The following is a 20,487-nucleotide window of genomic DNA, read 5'->3' on the forward strand; positions in this document are numbered from 1 at the left end:
GCGGCAGCTAAAAAAGCCAATGCAATTCTGGGCTGCATCAATAGGAGTATTGCATCTAGATCAAGGGAAGTAATAGTGCCACTGTATTCTGCTCTGGTCAGACCTCACCTGGAGTACTGTGTCCAGCTCTGGGCACCACAGTTCAAGAAGGACACTGACAAACTGGAACGTGTCCAGAGGAGGGCAACCAAAATGGTCAAAGGCCTGGAAACGATGCCTTATGAGGAACGGCTAAGGGAGCTGGGCATGTTTAGCCTGGAGAAGAGGAGGTTAAGGGGTGATACGATAGCCATGTTCAAATATATAAAAGGATGTCACATAGAGGAGGGAGAAAGGTTGTTTTCTGCTGCTCCAGAGAAGCGGACACGGAGCAATGGTTCCAAACTACAAGAAAAAAGATTCCACCTAAACATTAGGAAGAACTTCCTGACTGTAAGAGCTGTTCGACAGTGGAATTTGCTGCCAAGGAGTGTGGTGGAGTCTCCTTCTTTGGAGGTCTTTAAGCAGAGGCTTGACAACCATATGTCAGGAGTGCTCTGATGGTGTTTCCTGCTTGGCAGGGGGTTGGACTCGATGGCCCTTGTGGTCTCTTCCAACTCTATGATTCTATGATTCTATTCTATGATTCTATGATGTGTTAGGAAAATGAAAGAGCTGCTCACATGCTAGTTTCTTATCATCTCTTGATCACATATCTTGGGAGATTTCCATTGTCAAAACTCTTTCCCAGTCTAGTTCATTTCAGCTCTTCCTCCTTCCAGGGCCAAATCACTCTATTTCTTTGCAAGTTAGCTGATGCTGCCTTGAATCAGAAGGCTTCTCACACAGTTGGGCTGTCACAGAAATGTTCAGCTAAGGGGAAATGACTGGATTAGCCATTTGGGATCTGGAATTATTGACCAATTAATTATTATTTTTAGGGTAGGAGGGTAGCTCACATATGGAAAGCCCACTGCACAGTAAGAACAGTATTCTGAAAGCTTCAAATGGGCAGGCTTCTGAGTTCCCTTTCATGCTTGCTGCCCAAGCTACTTCTAGTATTAAATTGCTTCCCAAACTCCCTTGTGTTTGGGGAGCAACTGACTGAGCATAGGCGACTAGTTTTCAATGAGGAATGGTTAGAAGGTCCCACCAAACAAACTCCCCACTGGTCCCTTGAATGCATGCTTAAATCTAGTATTGCAGTGGAGGTAATCTGCAAATAATAGCACTTTACCAACATGCCGGTTTCTCTTATATCCTAAACCACCAGTTACTAAAGTGATTTTTTCGCTCTTCACGGATGCAGCTCTGTTTAGTGTTGTACAATGATTTCTTGGTTTATTGCAGGTCCCACTGAATCACAAGCTCAACAGAATACAGCTGCGCTTTTTGATGTTCCCATGTATTCCTCATGAAAAATGATCAGGCAGGGACAATGAGTAATGAGAAAGCATTTTATTAGAAAACGCAACGAAGTGTTCTCAAAGTACACTTTTATAGAAACGTATCTAAGTAAATAATTTAACCTTGTCAGTTTGTGTGTGGCAGCTTTTCAGTGCAAGTGAGAGTCCAACAGTCTATTAATAGTCTTGTGTTCCCAAAGCCCCTGTGCTTGACCATAAAGCTTTTCCACACATGGATGGGAGGCCTTCAATTTCTACGCCTGAGTACATTCACCTGCATCATGTTTTGTGCAGCTCTGAAGGGTTTAACCAACCCTTGGATATGGTATTTTGGCGCAAAAGAGTTGGAGCAAGAAGAGGTGTCTGTAAATGAAACATCATGCATGGTCCTTTGGATCCTGCCAGGTTTCTTGTACAGCTGGATAATTCAAACAACATATATATACACACACACACATACAACTCTGAGTCATTAAATCAATTAAGGTGGAAATATCCCCACACATGGATTTATATAGTATGCTCCCCAAACAATTTAAATACCAATAGCCCAAGTGGTAATTTACCTTAAATATCTTCACATAAATAAATATACATATATACAAAGTAAAAAGTTGGGTTACTGTTCTTCACAATGGACATTTATATGGCAACCTAACACTGTCTTCCTTGCTACACACCTTCCAATTGTTTCAATAGTGCTTGCACCAGGATAGCACTGAACTTTGTAGCCAACAGACAAGAGTAATACATTTTATAAACAAAACCTGTGAAACTATTCCTCATTTTTCAAACATTTCTGCCAATTCATTCTTTAAATTCTAATTGTATATTTTTCTTCTGATAATATGTAGCTATAAACATGTGCCCCAGTCATGCAAACCTTGATCCCAAGCCCAAGTTGGGCTGCACTGGCTCACATGGAGGTCCTGTATGTATGGCCCTTCCTCATTCATTTCAATGGATGCAATCACTTTGTACAGATTTGTCTTCCTCTCATGAAATGAATAGGAAATATACTGCAGGTGAAGGAGATTCAGCTGTACATAGAGCCATAGTACTCACAAGAGATCACTTATAGTTGCTACAAGTCAACAGCAACAAAAGGTAGCAAGGTCAAATGCTTCTCCATTTTAAATGTTTGCATGAAGCAAACTGTACAGGAGAAAAAGGTTGGTTCAGCTATTTTAATGTTATGGACACTTAACATATTTGGCAAATAAAATGGAGTTCAGAAATTCATTTAAAAGTGAAAAAATATGCTACTATGTTGAGCATATAATAAATTGCATCCAAATTCAACAAACCTTTTCTGAATAGTTGTAACACCTATGTTGCAAGAAAAAAAATATTTATGTGACCATAGAGTATGAACAGAATGAAAGCTGCAGAAATAATTCTGTTTGATTGTATCCAATAATAAACTTTTGTTTGCAAAAGAGCTTTTGATTCAGCAGAGACAACCACCAATGGGGTAGGTGCATGAAGTTATCAATGATTCCTTCTTCCTCTCTGCACCCCACAGAAAATAGCTTGAGAAGGTTGGGAGACTATCCAGAACAGTATTAAAGGGAGTGTTAGAGCTCCACAGAAAAAGAGGTATCAGCGAAATGTCCTTCCCTTCCACCAGAGGTCTCCATTTTGGGGCAGCCCATCCTGTTTTACCATCTGAGGCAAAACAGGAATTGCCACCTTCTTGTCCCTCTAACACTTCCCCATTTCTTCCACCACTGCACTCTGGCTCTCGTTGAGCTTGGTGGGAGCTGGAGTGCTGCTCGTCAAAGCATTACCAATTAAGCTGATTTGCAACGTGGCACAAGAATGCCCTGGCTCTTGCTGAACTCAGTGAGAGCCCAGGCACTCCTCAAAGTGTTGCCGTTTGGCTTCTTTGCCCATGGGCCTCCCTCTCAGTGGTGGAAGCGGTGGGGTGGGCCGAGCGCCATCTCTTGAACTTCTGCCACCTGAAGCAGGTGCTCCACCTCATCTTATGGGCAGGCCGGCTCTGCCTCCATTGATCAAAGGCCTCTCTGTGAAGGTAAGGACTCTTTGTAAAAAAGGGACACTGGCTACAACAGATTGCGCAAGCAATATGCTTATATGGCTGTCATTCAATATGGTTTTCTCTAGCATTTGACTAGTTTCTCATTCAAAGAATCTTTCACTTTGCAAATCAACCTCATAAGAACCACAATACTTTCAGCAGTATACTAGGGCCTAATGATGGCTTTGTACTGAGCCCTTACACTCCTGAGTACATTTGGTACAGAATGGCAAAAAGAACAGTTGGCATCATTGCAAATCGGGTTCAGACTCAGAAGGAATCTGACCTAATTCAGGATGGGTTTTATACATCCAAACCTAGGAAATTTGTTTTTGGAATCCCCTCAAAATGAACTATGCCCCTATCACTAGAAAGGAACACATGAAAGATTGTAGCCACCATCTTTAGTGTGGCTTGTCTTGCATCAAAGTCTACTGTGCTTGTGTATAGAAAAGTTTCAGATACAGGATGTAGGATGTTAGAAAGCCATTACAAAAAGAGAGGAATATTTTGTCACAATGAGAACATAACATGGACGAAAAGCTGCAAGAGTATTAGTCTCTTATCTAGTAAATATGTTGGGCTGGATCCTGGCACGCTAGTGGAAGCCAGTGCAAAGGCTCTCCCCTCCCTGCCCCATGAAACCCTTGCGCCTTCTCCAAATTTGCTCTGAAGGGTTGGGAGAAACAGGCAGGCAGAGGAGAGGGGGAAAATGCTTGCACTGATGGAACGATCAGAAGAGTGTGACGTGGAATTCCTCCCTTAATTTTTCTTATATACATATAAAGCATTAAATGGCACCAGTCGTACAGAAGCATACTTGCTTAAGACTGAATATGTATACACACAAGACTAAAGAAGTTTGCAGAGAGATTTACAGGATGATATAAAATAATGAAGCATAAAAGCTCATACAAACCAGCATTTTAAAAAGTTTAGTTTGCAATACAAAAAGGACTGTTGGAAAGTTGTCATTGAACAAATATAAAACCACTGCTAACCTAATTTTTGGGCAGGTTTCTTTTCATACCAAAAAGACCTTCCAGGACTGGAACCCACAGGAACTAAAATGATTCAGCATCTTCTATTAATTAGCTTCCACTGTCCTGTATTAAGGTCCTCTTTAACCCATCAGTTCATAACACATTTAGAATTTTTTGCTTTGTTTTAAATTGCAAAGATAAGGACAGTTCAAAAAGAAAGAGTGCATAACTTTAGTGGCAATATAATGTTCAGCACACCAGCTATTAATATACTATTCTTGCTTGGTTTAATATGTAAATCCACCAAGAGATTACATAGTGTTCAACCACCATCTATAGTGCTTTACTGCTGAACATAAATAATGACAAGGCATAGGACTGCAACAAGTCCAAGAGCTTGTAAACCAAGGAACCAGAGCATAACCCAGAAGAATATGACTATTACAGGTTCCACAATCCGTTCTCCAAAATACATCCTTGTGAAGCCAATACTAATGAGGCTTTTGTTGAGCTCTCCAAAGAGAGTTCCCATCTTTTTGTAGTCATCTGTAATAGGTTCAATACTGTAGTCTCTGTCTTCTTCTCGGACCTGCAGTAAGGGGAAAAAAACCAAACCATTGGATTATTAAAAACTAGATAAATAAATTTGTAGCATGTTACTGCTGCCATTAAAAAACACACACACACCCTCCTGTGCAGAAATGTTGGTGTTTTTCATCTTTCTGCACTGTAATGTTTTATAGTGGCCCCTACCACAACCAACAATAACTTGCAATATTGGCTTTTGTCATCCAAAAGCAATGTATTTTATTAATGCCTATAATGTATAAGGTGCTGTACTAGAAACGCCCCTTTCCCAAATCTGTCATTACTTGAAATTTTCATAAAGGGCTTTGCGTAAATATACTCAGGAGGTTTCCCTTTTCCCCAACACCCTGCTACTTGCACCTTTTTAATTCTAGAAACTGGTAATTTCTTCCATCACACTACCTTTCCGACCCCAAAAGACCAGAGCTCAGGGGTAGACCATCTGCTTTGAATGAAGAAGGTCCTAAACTCAATCCTTGGTATTTCCGGGGGGACTAGGAAGAGCTCCTGCCTGAAACCCTGGAGAACTGCTGCCAGCCAGTGTAGGTAATACTGGTCTTGACTCAGTATAAGGCAGATTCCTGTGTCTGCAATTGTGCCTCATGGGCCATGAGAAGAGAGAATGGGGGAGAGATCATTTTTCCTCATTCACGGCTCCATCTTGTCACCTCTCCCCCGTAATAACAGGAGTGTACTACTGAACAACAGCGGCAGAGCCAAGTATTGAATTCCTTATCATCTTTATAAAAAAGATATTGCACAAAGCTTCTGTGGACAGGCTTTTGATGGAGATGGGTAATGTAAAGCAACCTTTTAAGATGATGAAGTACACAATGCACGGCTCTGCTAATGCTTCCATTAAAGACGAGCAAAGCTCAGCAAGAAGCTACTCATAAATATTTTACTCAACAAGTCAATACTGTTAGCAACACAAGGCTTGCCTTGTAAACTGTAATTATCGTGATTAAATATCCATCATAAAAAAAAAATCTGGAGAAGAGTTTTAAGTCTAGTTCTATAGCCAAAACAATTCCTACACTGATGCTTTAATTAGATATCTAACAGCAAGAATAATACAGCTTGCATTTTTTTCCTAGTGAGTAGCAAAACAGGCCAAAAAACCCAATAACAAGCAGTGTAATCCTAAGTACCCTTACTATGGAGTAACCCCCCTTAAGCTCCATGAGACTTACATTACATTACACATGAATAAGTGCAGGAAGTATGTGCCATTAGAAATTAAAATTCTAGTTTAGTAGAATTCATAAGGGTTAAAGTGCTGCCTTACTCATTATAATAAAATGCTGAAAGCTATTTCCAGATAAAGAGCAATATTCATACATCGTTCACCTTGAGGCATATTTTAGCCCCGATCTCCTTTGATGCCGTACACTATTGTTTGCCAACCTTTTTGGGTTCACGGGTACATTTGTGAAATAGAGGAACTGTTGTGGGCACCACACACATGCCACAACTCTTTCCTTCCAGCTGAAACCCCTTTGCAATTTCCCATATAGAATTAGAGTTGGGGGGGGGGGGAGAGCCTTTGAATAGCTAAATAAGGCTTTGTTCAAGCCCTAATTTCAGCAGGGGAAGAGACCCTATGGGCACCAGGAAGGCCTCTGTGGGCACATGTGAGCCCACAAACACTATGTTGGTGACCCATGCCATACAGAATCATCTGTTTGGCCCATGAAGAGTCTCGGGCTTCTTCAGGTTCTGGTTTATATCACCAGTGAATGTATGTAAATACACCAAAATCTTGAGGGAGAATTTCCTGAAGAAATTAAATATTGTAGCTTAAGCCAAGAAGGAATGTAACATATGGACTGTAAGTATAGACTTTTGTACTTGTCGGTTCAGATAGTATTTAGAAATTTTGTTTAAACACTAATAAGTTTTGGTTTATGCCACCAGTGAATGTTTATAAATTTACATACAGAATCATCTAGCAGAGTATGTTTGTGTCCATGGTTGTGCACAAAAGTCTCCCATTTCATAAACATCAACTAGTTTTATGTGGTTCAATATTTTCACTAACACATATTAAATACATTTTGCAAAATTACTGTGTATCTCCTTAAAGTAGATGGACAGTTAGAAACGAAAAGCTGCAAGTATTACTCTTTTTTATATTCAAGTGGTTTCTTCAGACAAAAACGAAACAAAAACGCACACATCCTCCAAACCAATCAGCAATTTGCACTCAATTTTGAGTTTAGTAATTTCTCCCCCTTCCCAACTTCTGCAGTAATAAAGGTGGAAGGTTTGAACATTCCTCTGTATCTGCACTGTCATTTTTGCGATACAAGGTTTGAAAGATCAGCCTCATGCTAATAATGTAACTTCCCCCTCGAGATCTGCACTATGAAGCACTTCAGTTGCATGTGCAACAAGGCATGGGATTCAGTTGGCAGATCACCCAAAGCATATACTCTAGTATCCACTCTTTTTCTGCTTTTGCCTTTTATAGAAATGTTGGGTCTCTGGAAGTTGAATCTCTAGGTGAGGAAGCAGATGCATCATGACTTCGGTGCATGCACATGGACACACAATGACCTATGCATGGCTTAAATTCCCTTCTATTCCCACCCCCACAATAAAAGTATAAATATAGCTAAACGTTGCTGAATGTGTCTGGAATCACAGTTATTCTATAACCAGATCCATTTGATTAAAGTTATTAAAATATTTTCATTATCTCTCTCTCTTTTAAAAAGTAGGCTGTTATAATCAATATAGCATACAAGAAACAGTGAAGAAACTTTAGCACATGTATTGTGGGAAGGTGACTGCCATGCTTATAACTATTGTGGAATCTCCCTGCTAGCTACTGTTGGGAAAGCCTTTGTCTGTGTAATTCTGAACAAATTACACTCACTGATAGGATCTATCCTGAGTCACAATGTGGCTTTAGAGCTCAGAGGTCACTGGTCAACATTATTTCCTCACTCGCCAGCTGCAGGAGAAATGCTGAGAGCAGAGAAGCCCCTTATACATTGCCTTCATAGACCTGACGAAGGCTTTTGACCTCGTCAGCCAAAAAGGACTCTTCAACAAGATAGGATGCCCACAATATGGTTGTGCCTTCCGCAAGAACATACATGGCACCCTCCAATATGACTGTTCATCCATGGACACTTCCCTGTAAAGAACGGTGTGAAATAGGGCTGTGTTCTCACTCCAATTCTCTTTGCTCTCCCTATGCCTTCAGCTTGACTGAAGACGCTATGTACTTCCATTCAAGGAGGGGTGGGGATCTGTACAACCTGGCACATCTTCACACCAAGACAAAAGTGTGGTGGGTTCTTAATCTGAGATATGTTGTTTTCAGATGACACAGCCTTAAGAGTGCACTCCAAGGAAGCTCTACAGAGACTCATCAACCATTTTGCCCAAGGCTTCAGCACTCCATGCAACACATGGTTAGGGTGGTAGACAATTTTGTTTACCTGGGATCCACCATAACCAGCAACCTTTCCATCGATGCTGAGCTGGACAGGTGTATTAGCAAGCCAACTACAGCAATGACTTGCCTTTCCAAGAGCGTTTGGGAGAATGTGATGCTAATGACCAAATACCAAGTTGAAGGTCTACCAGGATTTGTGTTGAGTATGCTGCTTTATGGAAGCGAGTTGTGGAAGTGAGTTGTGCACTTGGCATGACAGAGTCTTGAACAAGCATGTGCTCTCTCAAGGCCACATTCCCAGCATGTTCACACTTCTGTCTCTGTGATGTCTATGCTGGCTTGGTCATGCACACAGAATTTAAAATACCAGGACCCCCAAGGATGTTTTTTATGGGGAGCTGGCTTCAGGCCCTAGGCCTGTTGGCAGTCTAACTCTGAGTTACAAAGATGTCTGCCAACATGACATGGAGTCTGGTAACATTAACCCTGCCATATGGGAATACCTTGCAGACGACTGCAGTGCCTGGAGACAAGGCACTCAAGTTGTATATCCACAGCACCAACCACTGAAATGACCACTGAGAGGAGCACAGAGAGAAATGCCATTCTGCACCTGTAGCAGCAAAACCTGAACCCTTCATCTGCCCCAACTGCAAGAAAACATTTCTCTCCCATATCAATCTCTACAGCCACAGCGGGTGCTGTAGCTCTTCAACCATTTGGCTTCACCCCTTCAGGCACGCACTTCCGTTGTCTGCTGAGACAGACAGATGCCAGTAACTGGGAAGAGGATTAAGCAGTGATTCTTGCTGTGAGAACAGGGTGTTGTAGCACTAGGCAGAGCCAATGTTCTTCAAACATTGTTGGGACTCCCAGCTTCCATTAGCCCCTGCCAGCATGGTAAATGGTGAGGGATGATGGGAGTCATAATTCCATATCATCTGCTACCCATTTGCTGCCCTCTGGTTAGTATACTAGATGTCAAAGACACAAGTACTGTACCAAACCCCACTTCACCAAGAAGCTTGCAGCCTAACTTCTGATCTCACAGCATAATAACACAGGGTTGTTGTGAGGCTAAATGAGGAGAAAGGAAGGAAATAATATATGCCAATGAGAGGAAATGCAATAAATTATAATTGTACACAAGAGAGTTTTAGAATGTATGCAGTCACATGTGCGATAGTGCAACTGCTGTAGAATAGAAACCAAAAGTGTTCGCACAGGATCTTCCTATACCACATCATAAATATTTTCAGAGGGGATAACTCACTACTTTCTTCCACTACTGTTTCCACTAAAAATTTGGTAGTGTTTCACAAAATATAGAATGTATATTTTTCTGGGGAAAGAAATAAAACTTAAATTTTAATTTTGCAATGTGAATGAGGGTTAGCAAAAGGTTTTACTGGTTTCTTAAATTTTAAAATGTAACATACCAGGAACAATGTTACAGCAATGGATTTATATTTATGTTCAGATAAAAATAAAATAAGATAGCAAAGCTTGAACAGTCAGGAATGACATTTAACTGGTAGTAAATGGCTTATTTTATTTCTTCTGGGAAGGAAAAACATGAGCAGGCACAGGATTAAGCTGGTAGTGCTGAACTGAGATAAGGAATAAATGAACAATGAAAAGCAAAGCAACCACTATGCAAAAACCTATTCAGCTGTTATATGAATTTTTTTTTATTGCCATATGATGTCAGTAATAGCTCCCCCCCCCCCCCCGCTTCCCCAAGCTGGGCTCAAGAATTTGGTTATGGCAACTGAGCACTTAAGTACTAGCTGAGCAAATACCAATCCAGCCAGAACTTTGTGAAGTGGTTTCCTAAAATAAAGCCATGGTGCCAAACACTTTGTAGGAAACAGGAACATACACTATTGTAAGCTGCATCAGCTCACATTAATTGACATTAGAGAGAAAGCAATGAGGCTTGAACAGGTCTAACACAATTTAGGTCTAACACAATTTAGCACTCATGAAACGTATGCAATCTGTACTATTTGTACTCAACATCCATCCCGCGTCTGTGCTACAGTCCATGTCAAAAACAAATTGCCACATTTGGAATGGCCATGAGTTGGGACAGGACTGTCCTGAATAATACTGTTTATACCAACCATTCTTCCATGCCAATGTCAACTGTACAAACACTGACCAATAGATTTGGACTTATCCCTTCCCCCGATAATAAAAAAACCCCAGCACTATATTCATGCTGTGTCATTAGTGTGTAAGAAACCAAAACATCATCATAGATTAAGTAGCAACCTAGCAGCTGTACAATCAAGTGATAAATGCTTAGTAGGGGGACTACCGGGATGTGGGTGGCGCTGTGGTCTAAACCACAGAGCCTAGGGCTTGCCGATTAGAAGGGTGGCGGTTCGAATCCCCATGATGGGGTAAGCTCCCGTTGTTCAGTCCCTGCTCCTGCCAACCTAGCAGTTCGAAAGGACATCAAAGTGCAAGTAGATAAATAGGTATTGCTCTGGCAGGAAAGTAATCGGCGTTTCCGTGTGCTGCTCTGGTTCGCCAGAAGCGGCTTAGTCATGCTGGCCACATGACCCAGAAGCCGTCTGTGGACAAACGCCAGCTCCTCGGCCTATAGAGCCGTAACCCCAGAGTCGTTCACAACTGGACCTAATGGTCAGGGGTACCTTTACCTTTAGGGGTACTACTAAGTACATTTATTGCCAATATCCACAAATTTTAAAGAGCTAAATGAATGACCTAAAGCTGAAATAGTATGGGAAGTACAAACACCCAGTCTGTGAACTTGTAATTTTTTAAAAAATCACATAATAAATATTTTGGAACACAAGCAAGTTTCATTTATTTTGCTTTACAGTTTGCTAAACCTATGGAAGTGCACAATAAAAATGCAATATAAACAATACAAAACATTTATTAAGTGTACAACAGGTATGAAAATGGTATCCTTTTCTGCTTCCCTCATCAGCCAAAATGTGCAAAACTCTGGGCTTGCAGTATTTACTATAAATATCAACCATAAACTGTAATTCATATTATTCATTCCTCATTGAGAAAACTGTAATAATAAGCTTATAAGCATACACTTCCGCTAAGGCAGATAACAAGATTTCTAGTTGTTGTTTTTTAAAAGGAAAGGAAAGGAAAGGAAAGGAAAAAGAGAGGAACAGCTAGGAATATAACCTAAAAATCCTTACTTGAATATATGTAGTTAATATACTTGGAAAGAGCTGAGTAACTATGGCACAGATCCAAAGAATTTCAGAGTTCCATTCACGCAATGGAGCTTTCCTGTGTTCTCCTCCTTCTGGCTGTATTCCTTTATACTCCCCCCCCCCCAAAAACCCCACTCCTTAGGGTCACGGATGTGGTGTGGAGGGCTGCAGCTGAAGGAGAATCAGCAGAAATGTGCATTCCAGTAGTACAAGGCACTATGTGGAGCCTACTTTGTATAAATGGTGCTCTCTTTGTCAGATTTTAAAGCATCTGAAGAGTAAGCTTAAGAAACTCTTATAGCAGGCTTCTTCACACATTAACAAAATTCAGTTCAGAGATTTGGATATTAAGCCTTCATTTGGAGGAAGGGCTGTAGCTCAGAGGTAGACCACTTGCTTGGCATGCCCAAGATCCCAGATTCATTCTCCAGGAAGGAGAAGAATTTCCCTTGTCTGAAACCCTGCAGAGCCACTATCAGGGAGTGTGTAGACAATACTGAGCTAGATGGATTAAGGCAGCTTCTTATGTCCTCATTGTTTTTAACGACCCTTTATTCTCTCCCCCCCCTTTTTTTTTGCCCTAAAGTAGCTCAGAACACAAATGTAAAAGAAGCTATGGTTGCCTTGCCTTTGCAAAGCAGCCAGTGGACCTGCAGGTGTTTTCCTAGTTTCTGCTGAGTGTGGGGAAAATCTTCAGCAGAGTAGGAAGCTGAGTCGGATGCTGAAATCCAAATGGTCACCAGATGTTGTGATGAGGAAAGGCCGTCCTCTACACAAAATCCCAGCAAATTCTCAGTAGGCTCTCATGAACAATGTTCTGAAGATCCACCCTTCCCTTACACACTAAAGTCAACATACTGTATAACTATTTAAGAATACAAGAAGAGCCCTGCTGGATCCGCCCAAAGATCCATTTCATCCAACATCTTCTCACAGAGTCCAACTACATGCCTATGGGAAGCCCACAAACAGGAACCTAACTATATCACTAAAGCCTACAAGTGATATATGTGAAAGACTTTGTTTGATGACCAGGGGATAGAGCGCTCTATAGTAAAAGTATCCAAAGAACAAGCAGATCTTATAAGAATGACCTCTTAACTTAAAACTCGCCTGTGGGCCACAATTTTGTCCATTAAATTTAGGCTAATCCCAAATGGATTCGCAGATGCTATATTTTTTGTTATGCCTAAATTAACAATTATTAGTGGAAAGCATCTGTGAAATATCAGTTGCATTCTCACAAGGTTGGTGCTGATTCCCTATCTCTACTTTCATGGACAACTGTGCTGTTCTTGAAATGTTATCACAATTTTAATTTATATCACTACAAGTCTGTCCCTAACACTTGCGACTCTGAAGATGATTAGGAGTATTTCATTAGGTATTTAACACTCCTGAAAATATAACCTTATTCTCAGTTGCTATAAAACTGCAAACACAGAGAAGTTTTGTTTCTCCTTTTAGAACACAATGCGGGTCCCACCATCCCACTAAGACAGGAAGAGAGAACAAAAAGGAAAGCATGTTAACTGTCAACAGCTGGTTCCTGAACGGCAGAAAATGTCACAGTCGATTCCTCAGATGAGGCCTTGGTTGCAAGTATTGCAAAAGTTAGCCAACAGTAGACAACTTCTTTCCGTAAAGAAGCTACTTTCCAATATTTAGTTGCAGAGTACAAAAAGTGGGCGGCGCTGTGGTCTAAACCACAGAGCCTAGGGCTTGCTGATCAGAAGATCGGCGGTTCGAATCCCTGTGACGGGGTGAGCTCCTGTTGCTCGGTCCCTACTCCTGCCAACCTAGCAGTTCGAAAGCACAAAGTGCAAGTAAATAAATAGGTACAGCTCTGGCAGGAAGGTAAATGACGTTTCCATATGCTGCTCTGGTTTGCCAGAAGCGGCTTAGTCATGCTGGCCACATGACCCGGCTCCCTCGGCCAATAAAGCGAGATGAGTGTTGCAACCCCAGAGTCGTCTGTGACTGGACCTAATGGTCAGGGGTTCCTTTACCTTTTACAAAAAGCAAGTCTCAGGAACCTTTGCATTTTCACCGAATATAACCCATTAGGAGCAGAAGAGCTTGAGGGTAGCAGAAGAGCCTTTTGATCAGCATGGCAAGATCTTTTCAGAGCTAAAGTTATAACAAAAGTTATAACAAACATCCTTAATGTTTACATAAACGTCCCACATCAGTTGTGACATGAAGGAGGTGCTCCTGAACTAGTTTTATGTTCTGAACCACCAATTTTCCAAGTTTTTTAATTAATGTTTTTCAGCACTGCAAGCTCTTGAGAAGCTTCTTAAAAACTGGATATTGCATCACATCATTGGGTTGACAATAATTTGAAGCCCTTTGGCTCTAGGTTCTCTCCGAGATGTTGCATGTTCTCTTTTCCATTATTGTATTATTATTTGCAAGAGTCTATACTTCTTTTCCTGCAGCATGGTAAGGGGGCATCCCTTCAAACACTTTAGGTAAAATGTGCTGATGCCACATGCCTCCATATATCAACTATCAAGCCACCTGCTGTGCCACCTCACATGCAAACTGACAAGGGAAGTAATAGTGCCACTGTATTCTGCTCTGGTCAGACCTCACCTGGAGTACTGTGTCCAGTTCTGGGCACCACAGTTCAAGAAGGACACTGACAAACTGGAACGTGTCCAGAGGAGGGCAACCAAAATGGTCAAAGGCCTGGAAACGATGCCTTATGAGGAACGGCTAAGGGAGCTGGGCATGTTTAGCCTGGAGAAGAGGTGGTTAAGGGGTGATATGATAGCCATGTTCAAATATATAAAAGGATGTTACATAGAGGAGGGAGAAAGGTTGTTTTCTGCTGCTCCAGAGAAGCGGACACGGAGCAATGGTTCCAAACTACAAGAAAAAAGATTCCACCTAAACATTAGGAAGAACTTCCTGACTGTAAGAGCTGTTCGACAGTGGAATTTGCTGCCAAGGAGTGTGGTGGAGTCTCCTTCTTTGGAGGTCTTTAAGCAGAGGCTTGACGACCATATGTCAGGAGTGCTCTGATGGTGTTTCCTGCTTGGCAGGGGGTTGGACTCGATGGCCCTTGTGGTCTCTTCCAACTCTATGATTCTATGATTCTAAGTAGTGTCCTTCTATGTGGACCAAGATAGCCTTGCTTCATAGACTAGCTCCAGCAGCTCAAATCTTGGAAGCCCAAAAAAAGCCTAGAAGAAGATTCTCACAGTGACAATAAAGGACAAATTTCCCAAGCCAGAATTTATTCAGATTTTTTTTTAAAGTGTGTTGACTCCCCATATATTTTGCATAATTGCAAGAACCATCTTCAATTCTCATATGGTTTGAAATGGAGATGGTGTTTCAGAAACAGCCTTGAAGTTAGGTACTTTCCCAGAGCAAGTCACAATAAATAACAAATTAGTTTACATTAGCTACACTGGCTAATGAGAATGTGTGGGGCTAGCCCTAGCCTTGATACTTATGCGCATGCCAGCCAGCTTTCCAGGCCAATGTGTGATCAGTTCAGTCTGAAGTGGTCAGCCTTCTAGGTGTATAGGATTTCCAGCATGTGAACAAGAACCAGATGCCTGAATAGGGCTACAATTCATATGCAATGGCCATTATTTGTTTGCTGCCTTTTGTTAATTTTCATTTATTGGCAGCCACCTAGGAGGCAGAAAGGTAGCAAGTAAGTATTTCAGATAGAATAAATACTGTCCATAAATTTAGGTAAAAAGGCTCTAGTAAAATGGGGCTGACTAATTCTGCAAAAAGTTTTTCAGAAAAGGAAATTTTATGACCAATACCATGGCACAGTGAACCTGCAAAACTCCAGTTAATTCGTAATTGAGCACACCTCTTTGTAGAATGTTGGCAGGTCTCTATAATGAACAGATTCTTCCAAGCCAGAGGTGCTCCATTTATCTGTTTAGAAAGAACTGTGAGCTCATGCTTTGGATACAATGGTACACAGAGAAAAGCTAATAAAGTGAAAGCTGACAGGCATGATAAAAATAGGATTATAAAAGTACTTACAAAGAAGAAGAAGAAGAAGAAGAAGAAGAGGAGTTTGGATTTGATATCCCGCTTTATCACTACCCTAAGGAGTCTGTCTCAAAGCGGCTAACATTCTCCTTTCCCTTCCTCCCCCACAACAAACACTCTGTGAGGTGAGTGGGGCTGAGAGACTTCAGAGAAGTGTGACTGGCCCAAGGTCACCCAGCAGCTGCATGTGGAGGAGCGGAGACGCGAACCCAGTTCCCCAGATTACAAATCTACCGCTCTTAACCACTGCACCACACTGGCTCTCCACTTACAAAAATTACTCTTTGTAAAAAGCCACCATTTCTAAACAGGCATCTCCTGTTCTTGCTTACACAGTGATAAAGAACGCCTTTAAGATTATGCCAGCTACAACATACCCATGCATTTAGAAACAAATTTTAAATTTAGTTTGTTTCCAAAACAGTAGTTTGTTTCCAAACGACTGCTTTGACCAGAACTGTAATTTGAATCTCTCGTTCCTCCATAAGAACAGCCCTCTTCATACATTAGGGCTCTTCTCTGCACGTACAGTGAAAACAGGGAAGTGGCAGACTCTGTCCACAACCATTAGCATGTTGAAATATCTGCTACATGTGCCCATAACTACAACTTTACACATGTAAGAAAGGACTCATCTGATCAGGGCTCCTGATTATGTGGAGTTCATCCTATGCACATACACCTGGACACATATTGCAGATGTGTGCTTCAAGAGACATGCGGAGAAGCTGAATACACAAAGCGGGTTTATGTCAATCAATAAACCCAATTCCTCTGAACAAACAAACATCATTGTAGACACTTTCCCTGGAATCTTGTATTGCCTTTCTTCCAAGAAATCTGAATGACGCTAAGAGGTGCGTCTGTGACTAGAGTCTCTAAACATAAACAAAGGATAGCATACTAGTCTATAATTATTCCATTGCTATGTGATCCTTCAGGTATTTCCAGACTGGGTAAATTGCAGTGCACTGGGCGCACTATTGCAACTGCTATGTCTATGTGTACACCTGTGCAGGCATAAAAGGAGACAGAAAAACTGGACCACACCCTACTATTCCATTTCAATAAATTCAGATTAAATTACCACCCCGTAGTGGTGGACGACTTGTAATCTGGTGAGCTGGGTTCACGCCCCCGCTCCTCCACGTGCAGCTGCTGGGTGACCCTGGGCTAGTCACACTTCTCTGAAGTCTCTCAGCCCCACTCACCTCACAGACTGTTTGTTGTGGGGGAGGAAGGGAAAGGAGAATGTTAGCTGCTTTGAGACTCCTCCTGGTAGTGATAAAGCGAGATATGAAACCCAAACTCCTCTTCCTCTTCTTCTTAACTCCATTTTTGCAAACTCAATGATTGTTGTAACTCCACACATTCTTTGAAAATATGGAGGATTTAACTATTTAGTGCTCTATTGTCACAAAGATTGTGTTTATAAGAGAGTGATTTGTGTGCATGGGTTCAGACACCTTTTCTAGTTAAGGGAAAGCAACCTGAAAGACCCACAAACTATCCCAAAACATATTAGTATTAAAGCCCAGTCCACAAAACCTGCCTCATCACATTCACAGTCACCCCATACATCTGAAGTGCATGACTTTTCCTAAAGAATCCTGGAAACTGTGATGTGTTAAGATGCTGGGAATTGTAGCTCTGTGAGCCACAAACTACAGTTCCCAAGATTCTTTGGGGGGAAAACTATGTGCTTTAAATGTATGGGGATGTGGCACGGGAAAGCTAATATAGGGTTCTTATCCTCTTCCCCCCCAAGTAATGGGGGGGGGGGAGAATCACACTCATGTGGAAAGTTTGCATAACCACATGAACATGGCTGTGGGGTGTATTTTCCCAATACATCATCAGGAAAACTTGCAAGGGGGTTAGCAGAACTCCACCCCCCCACAGACACTTCCAGGAAGTTCAGTGTCTCCCCCCCCCCCAACGATCACCATCCTCCACACTTATCCGATGGGGGGATGCAAAGATACCCTACCATGGATTTCTTCCTTTCACAACAGCAGCCACGCTTATAATTTTATTTTCAGAGCGCAAGCGCCATAGGCACGATATTATACACAGTGCAAGGATGGAGGGAGGGAGGGGGCGCTCCCCCCCCCCCGCTTTTCTCGTGCGCGCGTTTTGCGCGTGCACTGTCCGGCTTTTGCCAGCGCTGCACAGGTGCGGCGCCCCACCCCTTACAAAACCACGTCCCGGTCCCACCACCAGGCTTGGCTCCCAGGACCCAAGAAGAGCCATGGGCTGCAGCGGATCCAAAAGGTGTGCGTGTGGATTCTGCACGATCCTGCTAACGACAATCGGCTAAACCAGATGCTTCTGCAAGAAGCCCCCCCCCCCCCGCCCCGGAAGGCAACGGCCCCAACCGTTCTCCCGGGCAACTGGTGGGGCGGATCCTGCCTGGTCGAGGTTCAAAAAGAGGCGTTTTACAACCCGCACCTGGCCACCCGGAGATGCAGCCGCTCACCTGCAGTAACTGTTCCTCCTCGCCCTCGCCCTCGCCCTCCTCCTCTTCTTCCCTCGGCTGCTGCTCCCGGTGCTGCCTCCTCCGCCTGTGCCGGGCGACTGCCCTCCCGCCCGGAGACGCCAACGATGGCGCCGGCTCCCAGTCCCTCTCGAAGGCGTATTCGGGCGGCGGGAGCAGCAGCTCCTCGGTCGAGCCCATCCCTCCCCTTCGTCGCGGGGTGCCGGAGCGCCTTCCTCCAGGCTGGGGAGGGCACGACTAGCGACCCGGCGGCGGTCTGTCACGCTGCCGCTTCTTCTGTTGCCTCGGCGGCCGCCGCCTCTGCCGCCTCGCAGGGCGGGTCTCGAGAGGCGTCACGGGGTTTGCAGGAGGAGGAGGAGGAGGAGGAGGAAGGGGGCGAGGGTTGTGCCGGCGCTGGGAGGAAAAGGGGCGGGGTGTGGGTGTGTGGGTGTGTTGTGCGTGAGAGAGCGAGTGTCGGTGAGCGCGTGTGACAGAAACGGTGCGTGTCTATCCCGCCTTTGCTCGGGAGGCAGAGCTGGAAACGCGTTTCCACGCACATGCACGCTTCATATTTGTGTGCTCACCCTCCCATAGTGCATGCGGTGTGCACAGGGCCGGATTGAGGTTTGATGAGGCCCTAAGCTGCTGAAGGAAATGGGGCCCTTTATATGTCCAGCTGTCCTTTGTCAACAACAAATTGTCGCTGGTTTTTTGTGTTGAATATATGCTATATGGTAATTTATGGACCTAATAGGTATCTAAAGCCATTTGCACATAACAAAATATGTATTTCATCAAAGTAATTGTTGAACTGAAATACAGTTAGGAAGAAGTATTTTACTGTAATAGTGAAAAATGGGGGGGGGGGGCAAGAGAGTGGGGCTCTAAGCTATAGCTTGTTGAGCTTATACATAAATCCAGCACTGGGTATGTAGCTGCACATACAGATACATGCAGTGCTTCCCCCACCTTAAAAATGTTTAGGGGCACTCTCATTTTGACTCAAGAAAATCACCATTTTATAGTTCAAATTGGGGAAAATAAATACAGTAAATGGACAAAAGTACAAAGGTTCACAAAATGTTTAGGGGTATGTGTCGCCCTTGCGTACCCCACCCCCCCGAAAAAAGCACTGGATGTATGCACATACACACGTGTGTGTGTGTATACACACACACATATACATAAGGACACACCCAATCAAACACATAATACAACAGCTCCTGCTTGCCACGGGCAGTCCCCCTTTTTTGTCACCTGGCCCTGCTAAACCACACACTCCTCTCCCCCAACTTTGCTTCCTAGGAGTTGTTTGGTAGGATAGGGTGCCTTGTTGAAAAGGTAAATGGGTGTTATCAAAAAAGAAAAGAAAAGAAAAAAGCAGTAGTCTGGGGAACACTGTAATATTAAGGAATGCATTATGGCAGTGGTTCCCAATTAGTTAAGTACTGTGTGGTCCCCCTGCTTTTCAAAAGCCAAGCAATGAACCCCCTACTTTTGAAAATGTTGACATCTCTGTGGTTTTTGTTATTGTTGCATGAATGTTGCCACCATACCCTCCAACATGTCCTGGTGCCTTTTGGGGCGCTACAGTCTTGTGCGAGACGCACACCCGGTTGCAGTTTCGTGCATTTTTAGACACCGTTCTCTTTGGATGTCCCAGACAGATGACAAGGATGTGCCATGGGCCCCCTGGATGGGTTACACAGAACCCCTGGGGTCTGTGGACCACTAATTGGGAACCACTGTATTATGACACATTCTGCTCCATGTGATTATACCAGGTTCCCTCCATTTCTAGAAGAGGAGCCCTGTTAAGTATTTAATGAGCTACATGTTACATTGATATGAATGAGAATTGCTAGCAGTACAACACTCTTCTTCAGAGTTTAGCTCCCTCCTCATAGTCTGCAAATTATATTTCTAAGCAGGCAAGGGGATAGTCAGGATCAGGCCTGTGAGTTGTTTTAAAGTGTTTCTAATGTTAAGGGATGCGGGTGGCGCTGTGGGTTAAACCACAGAGCCTAGGGGCTTGCCAATCAAAAGGTCGGCAGTTCAAATCCCCGCGATGGGGTGAGCTCCCGTTGCTCGGTCCCTGCTCCTGCCAACCTAGCAGTTCGAAAGCACGTCAAACTGCAAGTAGATAAATAGGTACCGCTCCGGTGGGAAGGTAAATGGCGTTTCCGTGTGCTGCTCTGGTTCGCCAGAAGGGGCTTAGTCATGTTGGCCACATAGCCCGGAAGCTGTACAACGGCTCCCTCGGCCAATAAAGCGAGATGAGCGCCGCAACCCCAGAGTCGGCCACAACTGGACCTAATGGTCAGGGGTCCCTTTACCTTTACCTAATGTTGTTTTTTAATGGGA

At 43.2% G+C, this 20,487-nt stretch overlaps 1 protein-coding gene across 1 annotated transcript; it reads right to left on the bottom strand.

Moving 5' to 3' along the window:
• Positions 1-1,422: 1,422 nt before the first annotated feature.
• Positions 1,423-18,369, bottom strand: FAM241A (family with sequence similarity 241 member A). The gene is made up of 2 exons (XM_081877468.1): positions 18,127-18,369; positions 1,423-4,998 (listed from the first exon to the last, which is right to left on the bottom strand). The coding sequence occupies exons 1-2, from the start codon at positions 18,322-18,324 to the stop codon at positions 4,753-4,755; spliced, it is 444 nt and encodes a 147-aa protein (XP_081733594.1). The 5' UTR covers positions 18,325-18,369; the 3' UTR covers positions 1,423-4,752.
• Positions 18,370-20,487: the final 2,118 nt, after the last annotated feature.

Source organism: Podarcis erhardii (assembly GCF_964252035.2).
Source record: "Podarcis erhardii genome assembly, chromosome: 9".
Classification (NCBI taxonomy): Eukaryota; Metazoa; Chordata; class Lepidosauria; order Squamata; family Lacertidae; genus Podarcis; species Podarcis erhardii.